The 19,863-nt window shown below is 41.0% G+C and overlaps 1 protein-coding gene across 1 annotated transcript; it reads right to left on the bottom strand.

The window, feature by feature from the left end:
• Positions 1 to 94: 94 nt before the first annotated feature.
• On the bottom strand, positions 95 to 19,855 carry slc7a2 (solute carrier family 7 member 2). Its single transcript, XM_030062015.1, has 12 exons — positions 19,581 to 19,855; positions 11,203 to 11,583; positions 10,959 to 11,114; positions 9,142 to 9,307; positions 8,196 to 8,332; positions 7,881 to 8,103; positions 6,343 to 6,479; positions 4,930 to 5,032; positions 4,013 to 4,224; positions 2,821 to 2,987; positions 2,298 to 2,406; positions 95 to 2,204 (listed from the first exon to the last, which is right to left on the bottom strand). The coding sequence occupies exons 1-12, from the start codon at positions 19,705 to 19,707 to the stop codon at positions 2,008 to 2,010; spliced, it is 2,115 nt and encodes a 704-aa protein (XP_029917875.1). The 5' UTR covers positions 19,708 to 19,855; the 3' UTR covers positions 95 to 2,007.
• Positions 19,856 to 19,863: the final 8 nt, after the last annotated feature.

The following is a 19,863-nucleotide window of genomic DNA, read 5'->3' as shown; positions in this document are numbered from 1 at the left end:
AGTAGGTTCCTGACTCATGAACATAAGTTATTCTTGGCTACCCCTTTCTTATCAATCCCACAGATTCATGTAAACAAAACAACACACACTAGTCTTACTGGAAAATACATTTATTGAAATTATCAGTGTAGTTAGTAACAACTGACTCCACATCTTTTCATCATGGTGTCTCCTATGTTCTGGAAAACTATCATCCCATAGACTCAGTGGAAGACTCTACATAGTGTAGAGGTTCATCTAAAAGTCTAAAATACCTGCCTTGGTCCCCATGGAGACCATCTTCTAAATTTGTTCCACATTTACTTAAACTACCTTAGTGTGGCAATCAGCCAATGTGACCGTTCAATTACAAATACAGCTTCAGCATCTTAACTCAGGAGTATGCAAAATGTCCATCACATCATCCATACTGACTTTGGGATTTCTCTGCCCCCGAGGTTGGGCTGAAAGATCCGAACAAGTTTCTACATACTGTACACTAGAGCTCACTGAGCCATACCATTCATACCACGAGAGACACACACCGGTGGCCCTGACAAGCCCAGAGGAAAGAATGTAAGCACTGAATCTTGAGGCGATTCGTCCCACAGTGTCTCTGAAAACTGGTTATGAAACAACACTCGAGTTACAAAGCAGACAGGCTCACTCCTTTGGCCTGATAACGAAGACACTGAAGTCCAGAGGAGAAAGAGTTGGAAAATTTAAACACTTCTGAATGTGGCATGATAACACTTCAGTTTCATTTGTAATCAAGTGTGCTGTCCGTCTTAGACACACATTTGGTGGCAAAATCATTTCAGGATGGTTACATAAACATCCTCTTTGTAACTGTAGCAAAACAAAACAAAACAAACAAACAAAAAAAAAAAAAAACAGACAAACGTGACAAAAAAACCTTTTTGAGCAGAATATGGTATCAAATACACAAATAATCTTTATATTCATTGATTGTAACAGTTCATAGATACAAGAAATCCAAGCAAAACTGAAAACAATGTGCTGAATAAGACCACTGCTAATGCCTGCAGAGATCACAGTGACTAATACTATCGCCTAGAGAAGACTGAAAAAATTAATCTTCACTCCACCTCCAATGGCACACAGCACAGGCCCATTTTCAGGTCTATGAATATTGTAACATGTAAGTGCATGCAAAAAAAAAAAATATATATATATATATATATTTACGTGTGATTATACACTGGTGGGTCTAAATGTGGCTGTGCATCTAAACCTTTTTCTTGTTAACAATTTCATTTGTATGCATATGTAACATTTATGTACAAAATAGGGTAAAGGGATAAGGATGTTGGCATGACATAAACCTGAAGCAGGACCTTTTTTTCAGTGTTGTAAGCTTATTTGAGTGCTTTTCTAACAAACTAACACTATCAACACTAGCACATTATCAAAACCTCTCCATTTAATCATCTGGACCTCTAAAATGATAACAGATTTCAAAGAATATATACTTAAAAAATCCACCTGTACAGACAGACTTCAAATGCAAAATGGAACAGAAAAGATACACTTGTCATGCCGCTAAAAACATTAGTCCAGAATCAAATACAAAAGCTTTGCCGCAGTCTTTCCATAACTGCTCCAATGTTAAAAAGGAAATAACCATCACTCTCCAGTGTGTTACCTGTCCTCTCAATTCATGTAAGTTACTCTGCCTCCGGACCGTCCATGCAGCACGATGGACGGCCACGTGACCAGCCAATAGTGCGTGGTTTCATCACAGTGACAGAGATCAGGACACGACGGCTCCCCATCACACAACCACAGATACAGAATACTGACGCTCCCTTTGGCTAGTGAATGTGCTTGTAACTGAGGCACGGATGGTAAGCTGTATATACAGGTATATGAAAGCATAGCTGCTCTGCGCTTATTTTTTTAAATTATTTTTTAGGGTTTTTTTTTTTTTTTTTTTGCATCTGTCTTGGGCTGCTAAGTGTCCAGGTGGCCTTGTACGTTATATGATTGACCCGGTGAGCTGGGACTTTAACACCGGCTGGTCTTCTCTGGGTGGATGAATCGCTCCTGGTCCCCCGCCGCAGCGTCCGTGCCGCTCTGCTTCTCCCTGTGGGTCTTGCTGTTCTCCTGGGTGCTGCCGCTGCTGCTGACGGAGAGGGGACCCTGGAGTTGGCGCTGGCGCTCCACGCTGTGCCACATGCCATAGCCAAAGTAGATCAGGAAGCCTGAGGTATGGAGAAGATACAAACATGATATCATTGGACCATCAGATCCCTAAAATACTCACAGTGGCTTTTCACAGCTGAGAGAGCACTCACCCACAGCCATCCACACAGAGAAACGAATCCAGGTATCTCCACTCAGCTGGACCATCAGGTAAATGTTGACAAATACACTCAGAATGGGCAGAAATGGCAGAAGAGGAACCTGTGGCCATAACAAGCACAAATACCAACATTATTTTTTGAGAAATAAAACAACAAAGTAGAGCATGTAAGAGGGCTTGGCAATATCAATATTATATTAATATCGTGATATAAGACAGTATAGGACTGGTTTTGAAGGCTGCAAAGACTGCACAGTAAAGAGATGACATTTTCTAAACATATTAGACTGCTGTAGCTGTTATTTGCCTCTACCTGCTTGGCCATAATATCCACATTACTAATGACTGTTTATCAAAAAATCTATCGAGGTATTTGGTCAAACATCCTAGCATTTGATTTAATCGCCAGGCCGCAGTATCTAACTATGATTTCTCAGAGGCCTTTGATCAGCCTTATTCCATGCTGCTGGAACTAATATGATGCAAGTGAGTTGAAGCCATCAGCTGGTACACACCATGAAGGAGACTTTCTTGCTGGTCTGAGGTTGCCTGCAGATCATGAAGATGCAGCCGCTGAAGATGACGAGGGACACGGACAGCGCCGCCAGGATCCACGTCTCCATGCCGATGATGGAAGCACCGTAGTATGTGGTGAGATAGCTGATCATACACACCAGCAGCACTGTGGTTTGGGAAGACACACACAGACACTTACTCACTGATAGATAGTAATACATTAAAGACACTGTTCACCCAAAATACACAAAATATATACATATTTCCCTCTTATCCCCAGCACAATCTATCCATCTATCTATCTTGTCTGTCTCCCAGCATGCATAAGAAATGAGGCTCGAAGGGTATTCATTTGTCAACAATTTGCATGTGAAGAAGCAGTTCTTTCCAAAAACACTGACATGGATACCCTGAATGATCACCAGCTCCCTGGGGCTAAGAGTTTTGTTGGGAACTGTTTCCTGCCAAAGCTCACCAGCAAATTAGTATGAATTAGAGGCAGATGGATCCATTTTGCCAGTGTCCATCCAACCCCAATGTACTGAGGTGCCGGCAGAGAGGACTGCAGCAGACTGGAAACCCCACCAAATTACATGGACAGATTGTAATAGGGGTAAGTGGGAAATATGTTGGGATTTTTTTATATATACTCCTGATCAAAATTTTAAGACCAGTTGAAAAATTGCAAGAATTTACATTTTGTACTGTTGGATCTTAAGAAGGTTCTAAGTAGAGCTTCAAAATGCAAAAAGAAGAAATGGGAGGGAGACAAAAAAAAAAATTGAGAGAGCAATTTATTGCAAACAACCATTAAACTGAAATAGGCTGTTCATCAGCTGATCAAAAGTTTAAGACCACAGCCTTTAAAAGCCCAAATCTTGACAAAAATGTGGATTCAGTGTCATTTTCTGCCAGTTATCCACACTGTCAAGAGCTTACTCAATTTTTTTTTTGTCTCACTCCCATTTCTTCTTTTTGCATTTTGAAGCTCTACTTAGAACCTTCTTAAGATCCAACAGTGCAAAATGTAAATTATTGCAATTTCTCAACTGGTCTTAAAATTTTGATCAGGAGTGTATGTCTGAGTGAATGAGTGCCTTTAACCTGGCCACAGTCTTTCCACTTGTCATAAAAACTGTTCACATTTTGTATTTCGGGTAGATTTTTCAGAGAGTGCTAAAACATCCCTACCTAGCACCCCCATGGACATGTTGACCACACTGGAGGAGTGCTGTGAGGGTGTGAGCGGAGGGTGCAGGACGGACTGCAGGGCAGAGCCTCTGCCCTTCAGCATGTTGAGGTGGGACTCGGACTCCGTCAGGTCGGATTCACCCTCCTCTGAAGACAGGTAGTCTCTCTCACCATTACAAGCCCGCTGCTCCAGGACTTCATCTGGCTGGTACCTGGACCACCGAGACATTAAAAGTCAAGGTCATTTGTCTATGCCTTAATATTTGTTATAGCTCAAAAGGTCACACTACAGCTCTTGACACAAAATGTGCAATGTTCTCAAATATCGCTGTTGATAGACATTTTCATTTGTGATACAGAGGTGCAAGTGTCTGAGTTTCTCTTAACGCTCTCTAAAAACCTTAAACAAGCAGCTGTTTATGGCAACAGATGAAAAATTCACTTGTTATATTTATGTTATGCTATGTATAGACACTTTCCGGATGATTCAATTACGAAATGATTTAAAATGCTTTGGGTTCACTTCAGGAAACAAGTGAGGTCTAGGACACACAGATGTGTGTATCAACCAGGTTTAAACCAGCAAACATTACAGTCTCTGTGTTTGTGTGCTTTGGGGCTGTGGTGATGAGTCACCTTAGTGTGACAAAACAGAAATGTAAGCCCAGAATTTTGCAAGCACAGAAATTTGAGTAAACATCTGCAGCCACTTCAGATTCAAACACTGGGAGCATTCAGAAACATTACATCACCAGAGTGATGCAACAAACTGAGCTGTACATCACACCAGGGTGGTAATTATATTTGTGGTCTCTTAAAGCTATAAGAGGAGCCTCTGCCACAGCATTGCATAAACAAGGTTCTTCCAAACAGATACTGAAATCCATATATTTTTTTAAATCAATAAATGTACCCACCTGAGAATCAGCACACAGACAGCAACTAGGGAGTAGGCCAGCAGAGTCCCAATGGACATCATGTCCACCAGAGCTTTTAGGTCAAACAGGAAAGCCATGATGGCTGAGGAACAGGGAAGAAATAGAACAATTATCACAATAAATCAGTCACATATAAAAAATATAATAAACAGATCAATAAGATGGATCATCATTATGATGTATACCGAGTGGATCAAATACTTTCACAAAGTAATGTAACAGACAAGTTAACATCAATTTTTAAAAAATCATTAAAAAAAAATAGTATTGCATACAGTTACACAATATTAATAAAATTGCAATCACAAATAGAAACATTTTTGAAATATGTAAAAATGGATGTATTGTACAGTAAATGCATGTGATGCAGATTAGATTGCATGCAGAGATGTAAGAAAACTTCCTCCAGGGTTGATAAGAAAGCTGCACTCATCTCCACATCAAACTGTTTGTTGGTGTTTCTCTCCCTGTGTTCCTCTTTTGTACCTCAGCACCTGACTCCAGTATGCAGCTGATCTCAAGGGCATGGTTCAAACACAAAGCAGTGGTATGTCCAGTACTCCTCAAAACAACATATTCAAAACAAAAAAAAGAAAAAAGAAAGAAAGCCCACTCTCTCCTCAGTCAAGATCTTTGCACACCCACTGTCCTCGAGCACAGGCCATCGACTGAGCTAGCACCTGATGTCAGTGGGCAGGGGACAGAGTTCCTCCCAGCGTTAACATCTGCACCAGGTCACCCACCAGGTCACCCACCCTCCATGTCATAATACAACTAAACAAAACTAAGTACACCTGGAATCTGCTGAACATGGAAGTCTTTCATCTCCTACCTCGAAACAGACATTTTCAATATCGTATGAGCACAACACCGGTCCCCAAGTGACTTACTGCTGAGTCCTCTTTCTGTAATCATTAGGAAATATTTACTGTGTGTGTGTGTGTGTGTGTGTGTGTGTGTGTGTTAATAATTAAAATTATGTAATCATTAGCTGATTCCACAGAATTGACAAATTACAAATTACAATTCCTCACAATGTAGTTAGTTGCATTGATTAACTTCTTTCATTTTTTTTTTTTTGGAGAAAACATATTTATGTTTATTCAAATGATTAAAAATCTTTTGATTGGATTTGAGGACTGATGTGGTGAACACAGTGACACTAAGAGCTTTAGCAATTATATTAAAATGTAGAAAAAGAACAAGAACCTATCAGCTTCAATGATGAGTGTAAGGATTTTCTCATGCTTTGGGAAACAGTACCACCACCATGCTGAACATGCAGTCACCACCACCACTTGCACAAATGTGCAAAGACAAAACCATAACAATGTCCACGATACAACCCAATTACAGCAGGTGAAACATCAAGTCCTTGTCTCGGGAGCTTACCCGAAGCGGTACCTGCCGCCATGGTGGCAGCCACAGGTGACTGGCGCTTACTCACTTTGGACATAAATTTGAACAGAATACCATCTCGTGCCATGGCAAAGAGAATGCGGGGCAGAGGGAACATGGAGCCCATCAGGCTAGGAAAAAGAGGGTTCAAGGTTAAGTTGAGGGCATTCTGGGAGAAAAAAAACATTACACTGGACACCTGCACAACTGTGAAAGAACATATAGGACGCAAAAGCTTCCTCTGTTAATAGAATAAATTGAAGCCAATCAACATAAAGTGTAATAGGGTGGGGCAGCTTCAAGACTGCTGCAGTTCAAGAGAAGGGGACCACTGCATGGATTAATCTGCTTCTTAAATCGTTTCTTTCACAGTTGATTGGTGGAGAAAGATTAGCAGCAGTGATCGCAGTGGATGCACCCCGGATCTCACCTGCTACTACACCGGAGCTCATAGTGGCAATAAGTGGGGTCTTCGTCTTAGGATTGATTCGGGCTAAGGCTTTGAAAAGCACCCCATCCTCTGCCATAGCATAGATTACACGAGGCATAGGGAAAATGGAGCCCAGCAGACTGCATGAGACAGCAGAGACATGCAGGACCAAGACGTTAGTCAAGAAACCCAACAAACACTATCTCACACACACACACACACACACACACATATACATACACATGGTCACGTCATCCAAGCTTTGAGAGCACAATTAAAGTCAGCGTCTTTCATCCCTGTTGGCTTTACCTTTATAGTCAGCGAATTTTAGGTATCATTCTATAAATTCCTTCCACTCATTTACATACATGTGAGATGTTTGTGAAGGGATTGCATGCATACTGCACTCATTACATTTCCCAGGCACATAGAGTACCATGTAAATGTTCAATTCAATCATATAAAAGCACTGCTTTGACCTGCAGGCTTTTCACATTATGGAAACGACTAAATGAAATAACTGATTATGTTACATAATCTTCTGCAAACAGCTGCAGGGCACACTCAGAGGTTACAGCATGAATAGCATTATAAGGCAGTGACTTAACTAAGATTTGATCGACTTAAGTAAAGTATTTGATTATCTGCTCATGAATGTACATCATGGGGAAATATGGTGCCTGGCATCTCAAAGAATTTGTTGATGGATGAAGTCATACAGCAAATCTCCAGGGAAGAAAGACAGAATTACGTTACGCTGAAATATTGTTTTGAGACACTGCCACACCTGCCAATCTTGCTGTCTTCGTTGTATATATCATAAAGATGTGCAGTTATCGCAAAACAATAAGACTTTAAGCCTTGCGCCCACCACATCCAATTAAGCAGTAGGAATCAATCCAATACTAAGACACATATCATAATTAACAACCACATTGTACCCAGCATTATCACCCATTTATTGCATGCACATGATATCAGACTATGAACTCTACTGACACCAATAAATTTCTTGTTTGAATTTTTTATCTACTATCATGACTATTTAGATTTTGTCCCTTATTTCTTTTTACACATGCAGATCTAGTGGAAAAATGGTTACCTGGTGGAAAGGGCGCACAGTGAGCCCACAGCAACCACATATTTAGCCGGGCCCCATCCCACATACTCAAAGGCCATGGGAAGAGGGCTCTTCTCATCCAGCAGGTAATAGGGCATCATCAGGGTGAGCGCAGCCGATACGCCAAAGTAAGCCAGGAAGCACACGGTCAGTGACACCACGATGCCGATAGGAATGGCCTTCTGAGGGTTTTTCACCTCCTCACCTAGGACACACAAACACATACATCTGTATATTTGGCTCTGAGGAAGGTCAACAAAGGCACGCTGCAGCGCAACCCGTCAAACCTGTGCTCACCCGTTGTCGCGATGCAGTCAAATCCCACAAAAGCGTAGAAGCAGGTGGCAGCTCCAGCCAGTGTCCCACTGAAGCCGTAGGGCATAAAACCTCCAACCCCATAGTCACTGCTCACATTGGCTGCCACAGACAGGTTCCTGAAACACGCATCGCCACAGGGATTGTCATTTCCATGTAAGAACAGCTGAGAAAAGGTGCTCTCAATAGGAGGTACACATTTGGCCACTGCTGCCCTGTGTGATATTTTGAGCACTCTATGAGCAAAGATTGATTAGACTGATTGATACTAACATCTTTTTTAATGCTGCTACCACAGGCATTTTGTTTTATAGGCCACACTTTTGACTGTTCTCAATTTGTAACGATATTTTAACTAAAACTCTCTCAGAATAATAATTGTATCAAATCACATTGGATCAACTAGTATCATATTGAATAATATAGTAAATCATCGCATCATTTGTATGATATCATGTCATTTCATTCATTAACTGAGAAACTGATCTATGTGTGTTGGTCCTCCCAGCTTGGGCTCCAGATAGACATTAAGTGTTTCAAAACAAGTGGAAAAATAAATTTCCTAATCCGCCTTATTAAGAGTTCCCCTGTGACTTGTATGTCAACTACAGTGCAACTAACACTTCACCTCTCATTTCAAAAAATGTAGATGAAGGACTTGCATTGTGTAATAAATGGTATTTTCTGTCGGGGGGGGTCTCTGATGTCCTTTAAGAAATGTTACTCAGGTGATTTTTAAGTTTTTGCTCTCTTATCTTCATTGCTTACTTTACAGTTACGGTTGGAGTGGAAGCACCTGTTGAAATAGTGTGGTGTAGGTAGATACATTTTGTTAATATGGATGTACGCATTTAGCATATTATAACTATGATCCATGTCCTAAGCACACTCTGTAATTTCTCTTCACTACAATAATCTGTTACATTACCTTTTGACTATGGTGACATTTATGAGGGATTCTTCGGAAATCCTCCAGTTGAGTGCGTCTCCTTTGACGAAGCCAGAGATGATGACAAACATGAGCACGAGCACGTTGATCGCTGTGAAGACTTTGTTCACCCAGGCTGACTCCTTCACTCCGAACGACAGGAGTCCTGGAGGGGCAGAAAGACAACATCAACACTGTGGCATGTGAGATCATGTATGATTTTAACTCATCTAAAATAACAGTACTGCTAGTGTGGAAATACACATCTCACAGATTAATGTACATCCTTTTTAAATGGCACTCTATTTACATCACTCTATAAATATCTTTCTGTTCTAGTCGTACATTTGCTCATTGCTCCTCCCAGCTGCTTTTTGATGCTTCACTTAGCAGTAAAGTAGAAAGAACATCACTCACTGAATATTTAGCTTTCAAAGTCAACAAAATCAACAGAAAAACAGATCAATGACGGGAGACAATTCAACTCAAAAGCAAACTAATCTTGAATGAATTTGTTAGTATTATCACACAGTGACTAATTCCACTAATGTGTACTGTATGTAGCATTTTATATCATATTCAATGTCCTTTTAAAATTTGCAACCCTTAATGTGACCAATAGAAAAACAAAACCACGAGAGCGCTGTCTCTGGGTCAAACTGACTGAATGTAATCATTAAACCTGCAAGCGAACAGATAAAACACGTGGCAAAGTTTTCAATTTTGATGACGTTTCCTGGAAGGGTCATGTTTACATCTACTCAGCGACCTGTGAACATGGTGAACAGTTCCAGCTCTGTAAAGAGCAGCTGTGCCAGCAGATTTCAGATCATACCGAGACAGCCCTACACCAAAAAACGACCCCGCAGTCTGTTTGCACAAGCAGCTTATCGCAATCGATTGTTACGAGCAAACTCTACCGATCATGCAGGTAACAACAATGTGATACATCGGGAACTGTGGTGATGTACCGCAGTATAACAACTGACCAAATCTGCATTAGGAGGTTGAGGTTGGGGCAGTGGCCAGGTCACCCCTACAAAGGACCTTCATATTTGTTTCCGGGGCATGCATGTTTAATATTTCTATTTCTTGAACCTTAACCAAGTGCCTAAGCTTAACCAAACTGCGACTGTTTTGACACATGCACATGACGGCTTGTGGGAGATTTCCTGCTGCCGGTAGGGCCACTAACTTAGAAAACGCACCTGTGGGTCATATTAGAGGATAGGAACAAACAACCCGATGTGGTTGTATGGGTTGGAGGACTAAGTGGGCTTGTGACAAGACCGTTTCCATTTCAAAACCCTGGACTGGCTGGGAACACCAATGCGGGGCAAACGCATAAACAACACTCTTCCTTTCAGCAGCGACTGATACTGTGCCTTGGAAAAAGACGTTCAACCCCAAGCTGTTTCAGCGGAGGTGCTTAGTGGCTTAGAGGGTTTAGAAGAAACTGTGGTTGCACTGGGCAGCGTGAGGTATGGTGTTGCAGAAGAGCAACATGCGTGATCAGGTTAGGTCAGAGTTAAAGAAGGTAGGAGTTATTCAGGGTTACGAGTGTGCTGACACAAACCTGGCTTTCAAGCTGAAGCAGCCTGGCCACCATAGCTTATGAGCCCTGATCTTCATTAAGCACTTATCACAAAACGTTCTGCCATCTCTTTATTGAATTAAACCAGATGCGATGATGTGACTCATGAATGCTGGCAGTTGAACCAAAAATGTACCCGTCCCGATCTCTCCTCTTTTGCTACAGTTTTGTACGAATATGACCTGCATTTTCTGCAATTCCCAGTTATTATTGGCTGTGTTACCAGAGAGCAGCAGTATGAGGCAGACGGCGAAGAAGTCCGGGTACTGAGCCAAACCAGGAGCGTTCATCCTGAAGTAGGTTTTACAGAATGTCTCTATGTGGCCTCCTATCAGGTCATCAAATGTACCACTCCAAGCCCTGGCTACTGATGAGGTACCTGTGAGGAAACAGACAACAGACGACATGGAGAACCAGCACCTTAGTGGATAAAAAAAATCAGGACTCAAGGACCATCATGAACTCACCAATCACGTATGAGAGGATTAGGTTCCAGCCCGTGATGAAGGCCCAGATCTCCCCTACAGTCACGTAACTATAAAGGTAAGCGGAGCCAGTCTTGGGGACGCGGGCGCCAAACTCGGCATAACACAGGCCGGCCATGACAGAGGCTAGGGCAGCGATGAGGAAGGAGATGACGATGCTGGGGCCCGAGTCGCCCTTGGCCACCTCTCCGGCCAGGACGTACACTCCGGCCCCCAGGGTGCTGCCGACTCCCAGGGCGATCAGATCCACGACTCCCAGACAGCGGCAGAGCTTGGAGTCCTCCAGGCTGCTCATGTCCACCACTTTCCTCCGCACCAGGGAGCGACCGAACGACAGAACTCGCCCCAACATGCTGACACCTGCTGAGAAAGACAAGAAAAACTGTTGAAATCACTCTTTCTATGTGTCTGTCATGTTAAAAGGGTGTCCCACTTCTCTGTCTCAATTAACAGTTCAGCTGATTAAATAATTGGTCGATTAATCAATTAGTTGATCAACAGAAAATCAATCAATTATGGTTTTCATAGCTGATGATTTATCAGTTAAAATCCCAAACATTTGCCTCACTAAGATCATTAAGACGCTAATATCTGCTCACTTTTTTCAATTCTTATTGTTATAAAATTAATACCTTAGGTTTTTTTTAGTTGCTGGTCAGACAAAGGAAGCAATTTGAAGAGATCACTTTGGGCTCAGTTAACTTCCTATGAGCATATGTCATTATTTTTACCACTTTATATATATGAAATGATTAATTGATTAATTGGAAAAAAAAAAATCAGATTCAGGAAAATATCATTAGCTGCAGCTCGTTTGCATCTTGCCAGGCCATCATTGTGGCCTGAGTTTGTTCTCAACTGACTTGTCCAGCTAATACAATGTCGAATAAGATTTGTGTGGTGTGCATGAGCGGGTAGCGGGACTGAATTTCATTTTTTCATTTCATTTTAATTATACAGGAAAGTTTAAAAGCAACATTGCTGATGATACAATTAAAACTGGCCAGACTCTGTTAAAAACTGTTTTGCCGCAGGTTCCTGTTCTGCGGCGCATACAAGACCAAATCACATGACAATATAAAACAATAAATAAAAATCACAGAAACAAAACAACAAACAAGGAAAACTACACACACTACAGCATCAGATCCATCATGTTGATCTGATATTATATAGCACCTCAGTCCAGATTTTAGTGAATGTTGTTATTGCATGCCGGTGTTGGGATAAGTGCATGTGAAACTGATTTGGTGATGCGTTCCTGTCTTATTACTTTGGATGAGAAAGCAGGATTTAGTGAAGTATTGGTGCAGTTCTGAAAATTCATGGCGTTAGATAGTGAGAGTGCAGCGTTGAGTCCAAGGGGAGAGTTTGCCATGGATCTTAAAAGCTCTACTGAAAAGTCTTACTGGTTCAATGGATTCCTTTGTGGTGAGTGACCGAACTGGGAGACAGGAGGATATTGTTGAAAGAATGAAATATGTTTCTGAGACGGAAAACATGGATAAAACAGTGTGTAAATGAGCACTGGCACATGTTGCATACAAAGAGATACACATAAAACAAGAAATATTATTAACAGTATGTCACGTCATCTGTCAAAGTCCAATTAAAAAGGGGAAAAATGTGCTACTTCAGGTCACATTATGTTTACTACTAATGTTTATCTTAGTATCAATATTTGAAGCGGCGCTTTCTCTTTAACATTCAGACAAAGGTGCAAGAATTGTGAAACCATGTCTTTGGGCTAAATTTGTTTTGGCATGTGCTTCAAAATTTGAACTGCTCCTGCAACTTGTTCCTTTTAAAATGCTGACAACTCTTAACAGCCACAATTACATAACAGTGGGAGGAAAAAAAAACAAAGGTGGAGTTTTGACAGTTGAGGGATATTAACCCTACAACCTATGACGCACATATTGGGAACAAAGCCAAGTGATTTGCATAACTTGCATATAGTAAAGCTTATAATTGTCTCATTATAAACTATTGTCTGTGGTTATGATGCAGATCTAAGTACTCAAAGGGCTGCATTCATGAGGGGGTCATGAATGTACCAATAAAACACAATAAGGCCATTCCAGCAGCTCTCCTCACCAATTACAACAAAAAAGAGAAACTTCAAAGACTTTTTTTTCTGTTTGCATCACTTCATGTATCTAAAACTCTCTTTTCATTATTATGAATAGGCTGGGGAGCCACCATATGTTCACTTTTCAGAAATTATGAATTTACATCATAAAATTTGGTTCAAATTCTTTTGATTCAAATGTGCGGTGACATGTCGCTGCTCTCTCATGAATGGGTTTTCAGCTTGCTTTTGAAGTTCAATCTTCTATTTTCAACCAATACTTTTATTATCTTGATAATAAATTGATACTGACGACCGTCCAGACGTGCATTGATCTCCATTTAAGTGTGGATTTTCAAACCAAGAGAAATGCAAATGCAGTCTTGTATCTGACAGCTCATTAACATAACAATGTGGTCTGCTTTATGGCCTTTACAGAATACAGTTGAGCTACACTGTAGAAATCCACCTGATCCACTGTCTGGACATTTCACTGCACATAAGAATATCATCATTGAGTTTTGGAGATACTGACAATTAAATGATTAATGATGATCTGTACATGACATACCACATAACAGAGGCAATAAAACTTATTTTTTTAACTAGCTGCTAGAAACATACTGAATTTTACATGATGACCACCACTTAACCCTGTCAATAAGCTGCAAAATTACTATAGTTATTGGAATGGTAAATTCCAGCAATAGTTTTAATATAGAAATTTTTATGTAATCACTATAGAAATTGTGCTGTATATATATAAAATTAGAATAATGCAACACCAAGAATGCCTACCTTGAGTGGCACAGTGTGGGTATGACTAGTCCAAGTTCTGATGTTTAAACAAGATTAAAACAGTCACTGCACTTCTTCCAGTTTACTTTTCTACGTTGCAGGGAGCCACACCAGATCGATTGCACGTGGAGCAAAAAGTCTATCTGCTAATCCCATGGGCTGCAGCTTCCAAACTACGCTTTACCACCCTGCCCAACTCTAATTCACTCTGCTGGCATGTAAACTGTGCAGAACACTATTTTTACTCCTCCCCTGTCCCCAGTGTCTCTTCATAGGTTCTGCCCCTGCCATGCCCCCTAGAGCCACAGCCTCCAGTCCTGCCCCGGCCAGCAGAGTGATGTCCCCTGAGCAGGGAAGAGAAAAAAGAGGAGGGGACACAGGGGGAGAGGGTGGGGGTGTTTCACGTCCATGTTTGTGGTCCGGAGCCAATATTGCACCATAAGCCCCCACCCTGAGGTCAATGGCCCACACAATAGGAGAGAACACAGAAAAGAGCAGGCATCTTGTTCCCCCCTTTACTGTAGAAATTGTGATTTCTAATGCATACTCAGGCCAAACAGATCCCAGCTGCCTAGGTACTTACTGACTACTGATAAATGGTTAGGCAACTGACGTTGACAAACATTGAAACAGACACTTCTGTTTACCCAGTGCAGCCCAGAGGAGTGCTGCTAAAAGCATGGGTGCTGATTGGTCAATGAAGGGTGGACGAGCTACAGTACTGGGGGGTTGAGTCCTCTTAATGGAAGACAGGTATTACTCAGTGTTCCCTGAGTTACTGGAGTCATGGACATCACAAAATCAATAATGCAAGCTAACTGTGGTACACCTCCAAAAGCCTGGCATCTCCACAGCAACTTCATTTACAAGTTAGAGAACTTGGAAGTCACCTTTTCCCATCATCCACCGCCTGTGAATTATAAATAAGGTTGAGTCTGCAGCTCAGAGCATTTCTACCAAGACCAGCTCAAACCAGCTTAAGACCTCAGTGGGAAGGTGGCAGCTGGCCCCCAGAAACACTGCCCAGCCCACAGACCAGAGACCAGACAGCGTGACAACAGCCAGCTCTATTCCTCGCTCACTTTGCCTGCCCAACCGAGCGGCCAAATATCACGGCCAATCGCCCACCAAGCCTTGGCTGCTCGAGCTGATTATCTGACCTGCATGCTGATGGGAAAGCAAATGCCATCCTTAATGGTAGGCAGGCTGGAGACACCATTGCTGGTACAAGCTGTTTGTGTGGAACAGGGATCCCAAACCTTTTCATGTCAGGCAGGTTCACATTAGACCCATCGACCCTGTTTGACGAGACTTTGCCTCCTGCCAGCATGAGAACTTTTTACTCTGTCTATGACCATACTAACACCGCTTTGGGAACCACGGGTCTGGAACATGCCCGCACATGTTGCAAGTGCAGGTACACACACACACACACACACACACACACACACACACACACACACACACACACACACACACACACTTTCAGCATGACAAAGGAGAAGGTAGAGTAACTGCACAGAGAAAAACACTAGCAGCATAATAAACAAAGAAATACAAAGACTATATATGGATGCCATCATGGGATAACTAAGGAACAAGAATCTGAGGAAACTATGGGGATGTTATTGTAGCAGAAATATATGCAAATGTGTGTGGAGAGTTGCGTAACTATCTCAATCTGTGTGTCTGCAAATTTAAAATTTGTGAATGTGAAGGAATCTGTAAATGCGTGCTCAGAATCCATGTGTGCATAATCAGATTGTAAATGTGTAACAGAATCTCCAAATCTTTATTCTGAACTGAACTTGCACTGACTTATTGGTTATGTATGTACAGGTTACAATGTAAGTAGCACTTTAACAAAACTGCATGCACTTTCAATGCCGCTGGGTATTGTTTATTGTTCACTGTCTGTTTGTGTTTATGATTGTCTTTTTGTACATGATGTGTTGCTGTACTGTCCTTGTTTATGATATTTATGTCTGAGAGTCTGTCAGGACAAATTCCTATCAACTTGTTGACATGGCAATAAATCTATTGAATCTTGTGTGTAGACAAATCTGTAAATGTGTACATACATCTGCAAATGCGTGCACCAACAAATGACACGCAATATACCATGAATCCACACATGAACTCAATAATCAACTTGTTCTATTAAATTAATAGGAAATATCCATTCACAAAGGCAGAGATGAAGACTCCTATAAAGTAACTCAGAAATTAAGTTGAAAAGTTTAAGGTCAAACAATGGTACAAAAAACAATAAATTAAAGGTTACCATTTTGCTGCTATTGTGATACAAATTTCAGTGTATTTAGAAACTGCTTTTTCTACATAATTTTTTTTATTACTTGAAAATAAATTTTTCATTTACTTGTTGGGAGAAAATTTAGTTGCTTAGGACTTAGGATCTGCTTTGTTTCAACTTAATTATAAAGTTATATCTTTATGGAACATTTTTCATCTGTTAAAAAAATGCTTGCCTTTGGCATTAGTATTAATATATACCCGTCATAACATTTAGGGTAATCAGTGTAACCATGGCGCAGATAGATGGAAAGGAGTCACTGGCTCGCCGTATTTCATTGTTGACATGTGCTAATTGTGTGAAGCCAATTGAATACATTTGGCCTCCAATGGCTGACTGACCCAGCTTCTTAAATGTGGATATGGTCAACAGATTGAGAGTTGTTTGCCATGCAGACACTGGACTGCTCGCTCCAGTTAACACTGGTGTCACCAGGAAATGTTAGAGTGAACAATTACTGATAAGCCGGACAACAGCTCAAAGTAGAAGCATTTAGATGCATCAACAGGGCCAGGGTGACTGAGACCTCAAAAACAGCAGCCTCTGTGCCCATGATACTTAGAACTTAGATACTGTCAATGCAATAAGAAAGAAAAGGCGATCGAATAAAAAAATAAAAATAAATAAAAAAAAAAAAAACAGGTTATCTATTTTTTAAAAAAAAGACAATAGCAGAGGGCTAAGTCAACTTTTTCCTCAAATAGAGGCCTAATGTCCTACATCCCATGTTTTAAAAAAAATCTAGGCTTGAATCACTTCTTGCTGTTTGTCCAAGTGAAACATTCAGACATTTAATTTCCACAAAGTTTAGCTCAACTGATGACAGGTGTATTCTGTATATATGTGACAAAAATGTGAGCTCAAGTAAATGTAAAAAAACAACCTGCAAGAAGATTTGCTCAGGAGGACAGCGTTGACCAGGTCTCAGATGTTTTCGACAAAGTCCCTCTTGAAGTGAATGGACCTCCACAAAGCCTCTACATATTAGATTTTAAGAACAGTCTGAGCGCTGCAGCCTGAGGACGTTGTTTTTAGTTTAATGCTCTTTTTATGAGGAAGGGAGATGCCGCATTGTCTATGAATGCATTCATCATCATTGAAGACAGTTTATGTTGTAAGTATCTAGCTTGGTCAGTGTCCAAGCCATAAGCTATAATTACAGGTTTATGCATATATAGACGATGGTGACTGACCTGCCAGTGCAGAGCAACAGACCTGTCAGTGACCAGCAGCCTTAACAGCTTCGGCAAACAATATTAGCTCATTTACTGTCCTCATCATACAAATTTTTACCCCCCTCGGGCCAAATTTTGCATGTCTGGGTCATAAGACTGCAAACCTATTTTTAACAAAATGTACAACAGTCTTAAGTTCAGTCTCATATCATATGCAAACTGTTCTTTAGTTTGAACTGGCAACAGATAACAAGATAGTCTCAATGTCCTCTTAATATGATCTGTCATGTCCAAGATTTTTTTTTCAGCCTGTGGTAATTGTGGCTTTGGGCTGACTCCACTCCAGCCCCCGTGGGACAGATGACTTCCAAAAATGAATTCCAAAGTGAGAACGGTCCAAGTTTTGTTTAGTGTCCACTGCATGTTGTGGCCCCTGGTGCCTAACTTCAATCAACTGTGATTTTTCATTTTCAAATTTCATTTTCAAAGCTCCAAATCAGGCATTACAACAGTGCTGCTCTGTATTAAAATGTGTTTGCAGAGGTTTTTCATTATGGTAACTGATATGTTATGGATTCAGAGATAAAATACCTTTAATTCATACAGCCAACAGAATGGCAGATTAAAACTAGGTCACATTTCTCATGGATCACTTCGACAATGTCGGCTACAGTAAAACGGCATGACATGCATCAGTGACTTTATGACTTTACAACCCTTCTTAAATATTTGGTTTCACATCTTCCCTTTACACTCCATTTAAGGACTAATAAATATGATTTAGTTATTTTTCAGTCTTTGATATGAGAGTGAAGAACTCCCACCACAGACATTTTAAAAGGAGGGAGTGTACCATAAATCAAACAAAAAATGTACGTAATCATTAAAAAGGATAATGACCCCTGGACTCATCTCAGCAGGAACAACACGCCAACATATTTGTTCTTTGCATGCTCAGAGCAGAGTAGAGCTTCTTCATAATCATAGTGGGCTCAAGCTCCTGGGTTTCTCATGCATGAACACAGTGCAGCATGAGGAGTGCAGCAGTAAGTCAATCACTTCTGCTTAGTTTAACCAAACACTTTTATGGCTCCTACCTCTGGATTGTCCACCAAAGGACGGCTGCTCTGCTCATTAATGAGGAGGATAATTTAAAATGTTAAGTATACAATCTAAATCTCAGCATGACAGCCAAAACTATGAAAATATCAGAAGAATGTGGTGTTGGTAACTAAAACAACACAGCCTGGGTATAAAGGGTAAAAATACATCCAATCTGTGTTTGCATGTTCACAAATAGCAACACACTCTGTGGGATTACAGAGATTTACACACACTTTAAAACGTTTTATGCTGACTGCAGCATTCCATGAAAAAAACATTTGAGCTTGTCTGTTTGCAGTGTACAGTAAGTTGTGTCACACCCACTGACTTTTGTGCGTCTGTGCGCGCGCGTGTTCGGGCGCGCGTGTGTGTTCGCATGTCCGTGTGTGCGCGTGCACGCAGTGTCGGGGTTCCAAGAATGTGCTCTGCACAAAATCTGCAGAAACGTCGACATAAAAAACTGGAGAAACAAAATGAGCACAGTAGACTTCATCTGATAACTAACTCAATTTACAGAGACAAGTTTTACTGACAGTAAGCACCGAACTGAAACTCCTAAACCTTTACAGCAGCTCTGAGATCTGCGGCTGATTGGTTTGATTAATCTCAGCCTAGAAGAACTGTCAGGGCTGCAACTTTGCAATGCAACGCAGCACTAGACACGCAAAACAGTAGCATTAGCTTACAATTAAAAAACCTTAATTTATCAATAAACTGCTTTAGATATATTTTCCATTCATTAACTAACATCCAAATAATCTACACTTAAAAGATGACATACTGCATGACAATATTGTTGTGTTATTGTTTTTTTGTTTTTGTTTTTTACAGTAGCTAATCTGTTGGCTGCAACATTGCCTATGTTTAGAAGCACTAATAAATGTCCGCTCAAACTTACTTTTCGCGGTCCCGGACTTGAAAGCAGCGTCCGACTGGGGCTGAGGTTTATATTTGCAGAGTACACTCCACCACGTGTTGCAGCTGCAGCCCGGGGCTGGGTTAGTGAAGGAGTACTGCCTGAGCATGAGGGGCTCTAAGTACGGATTAGATCAAGATTTAACATTTGTACAGAAGAATATTTGATGTAAAGACAGATTACTGAACGGCTTTGGACTGCCTGAATGCTCTTTTGTTCCCTCGCCGGAGCATGTTGAGGCCGCAGTGAGGAACCGGGCAGGCGT

Source organism: Myripristis murdjan, chromosome 10 (genome assembly GCF_902150065.1).
Source record: "Myripristis murdjan chromosome 10, fMyrMur1.1, whole genome shotgun sequence".
Lineage (NCBI taxonomy): Eukaryota > Metazoa > Chordata > Actinopteri > Holocentriformes > Holocentridae > Myripristis > Myripristis murdjan.
The sequence above is the reverse complement of the archived record's forward strand: the minus strand, read 5'-3'. Positions and strand labels throughout refer to the sequence as shown.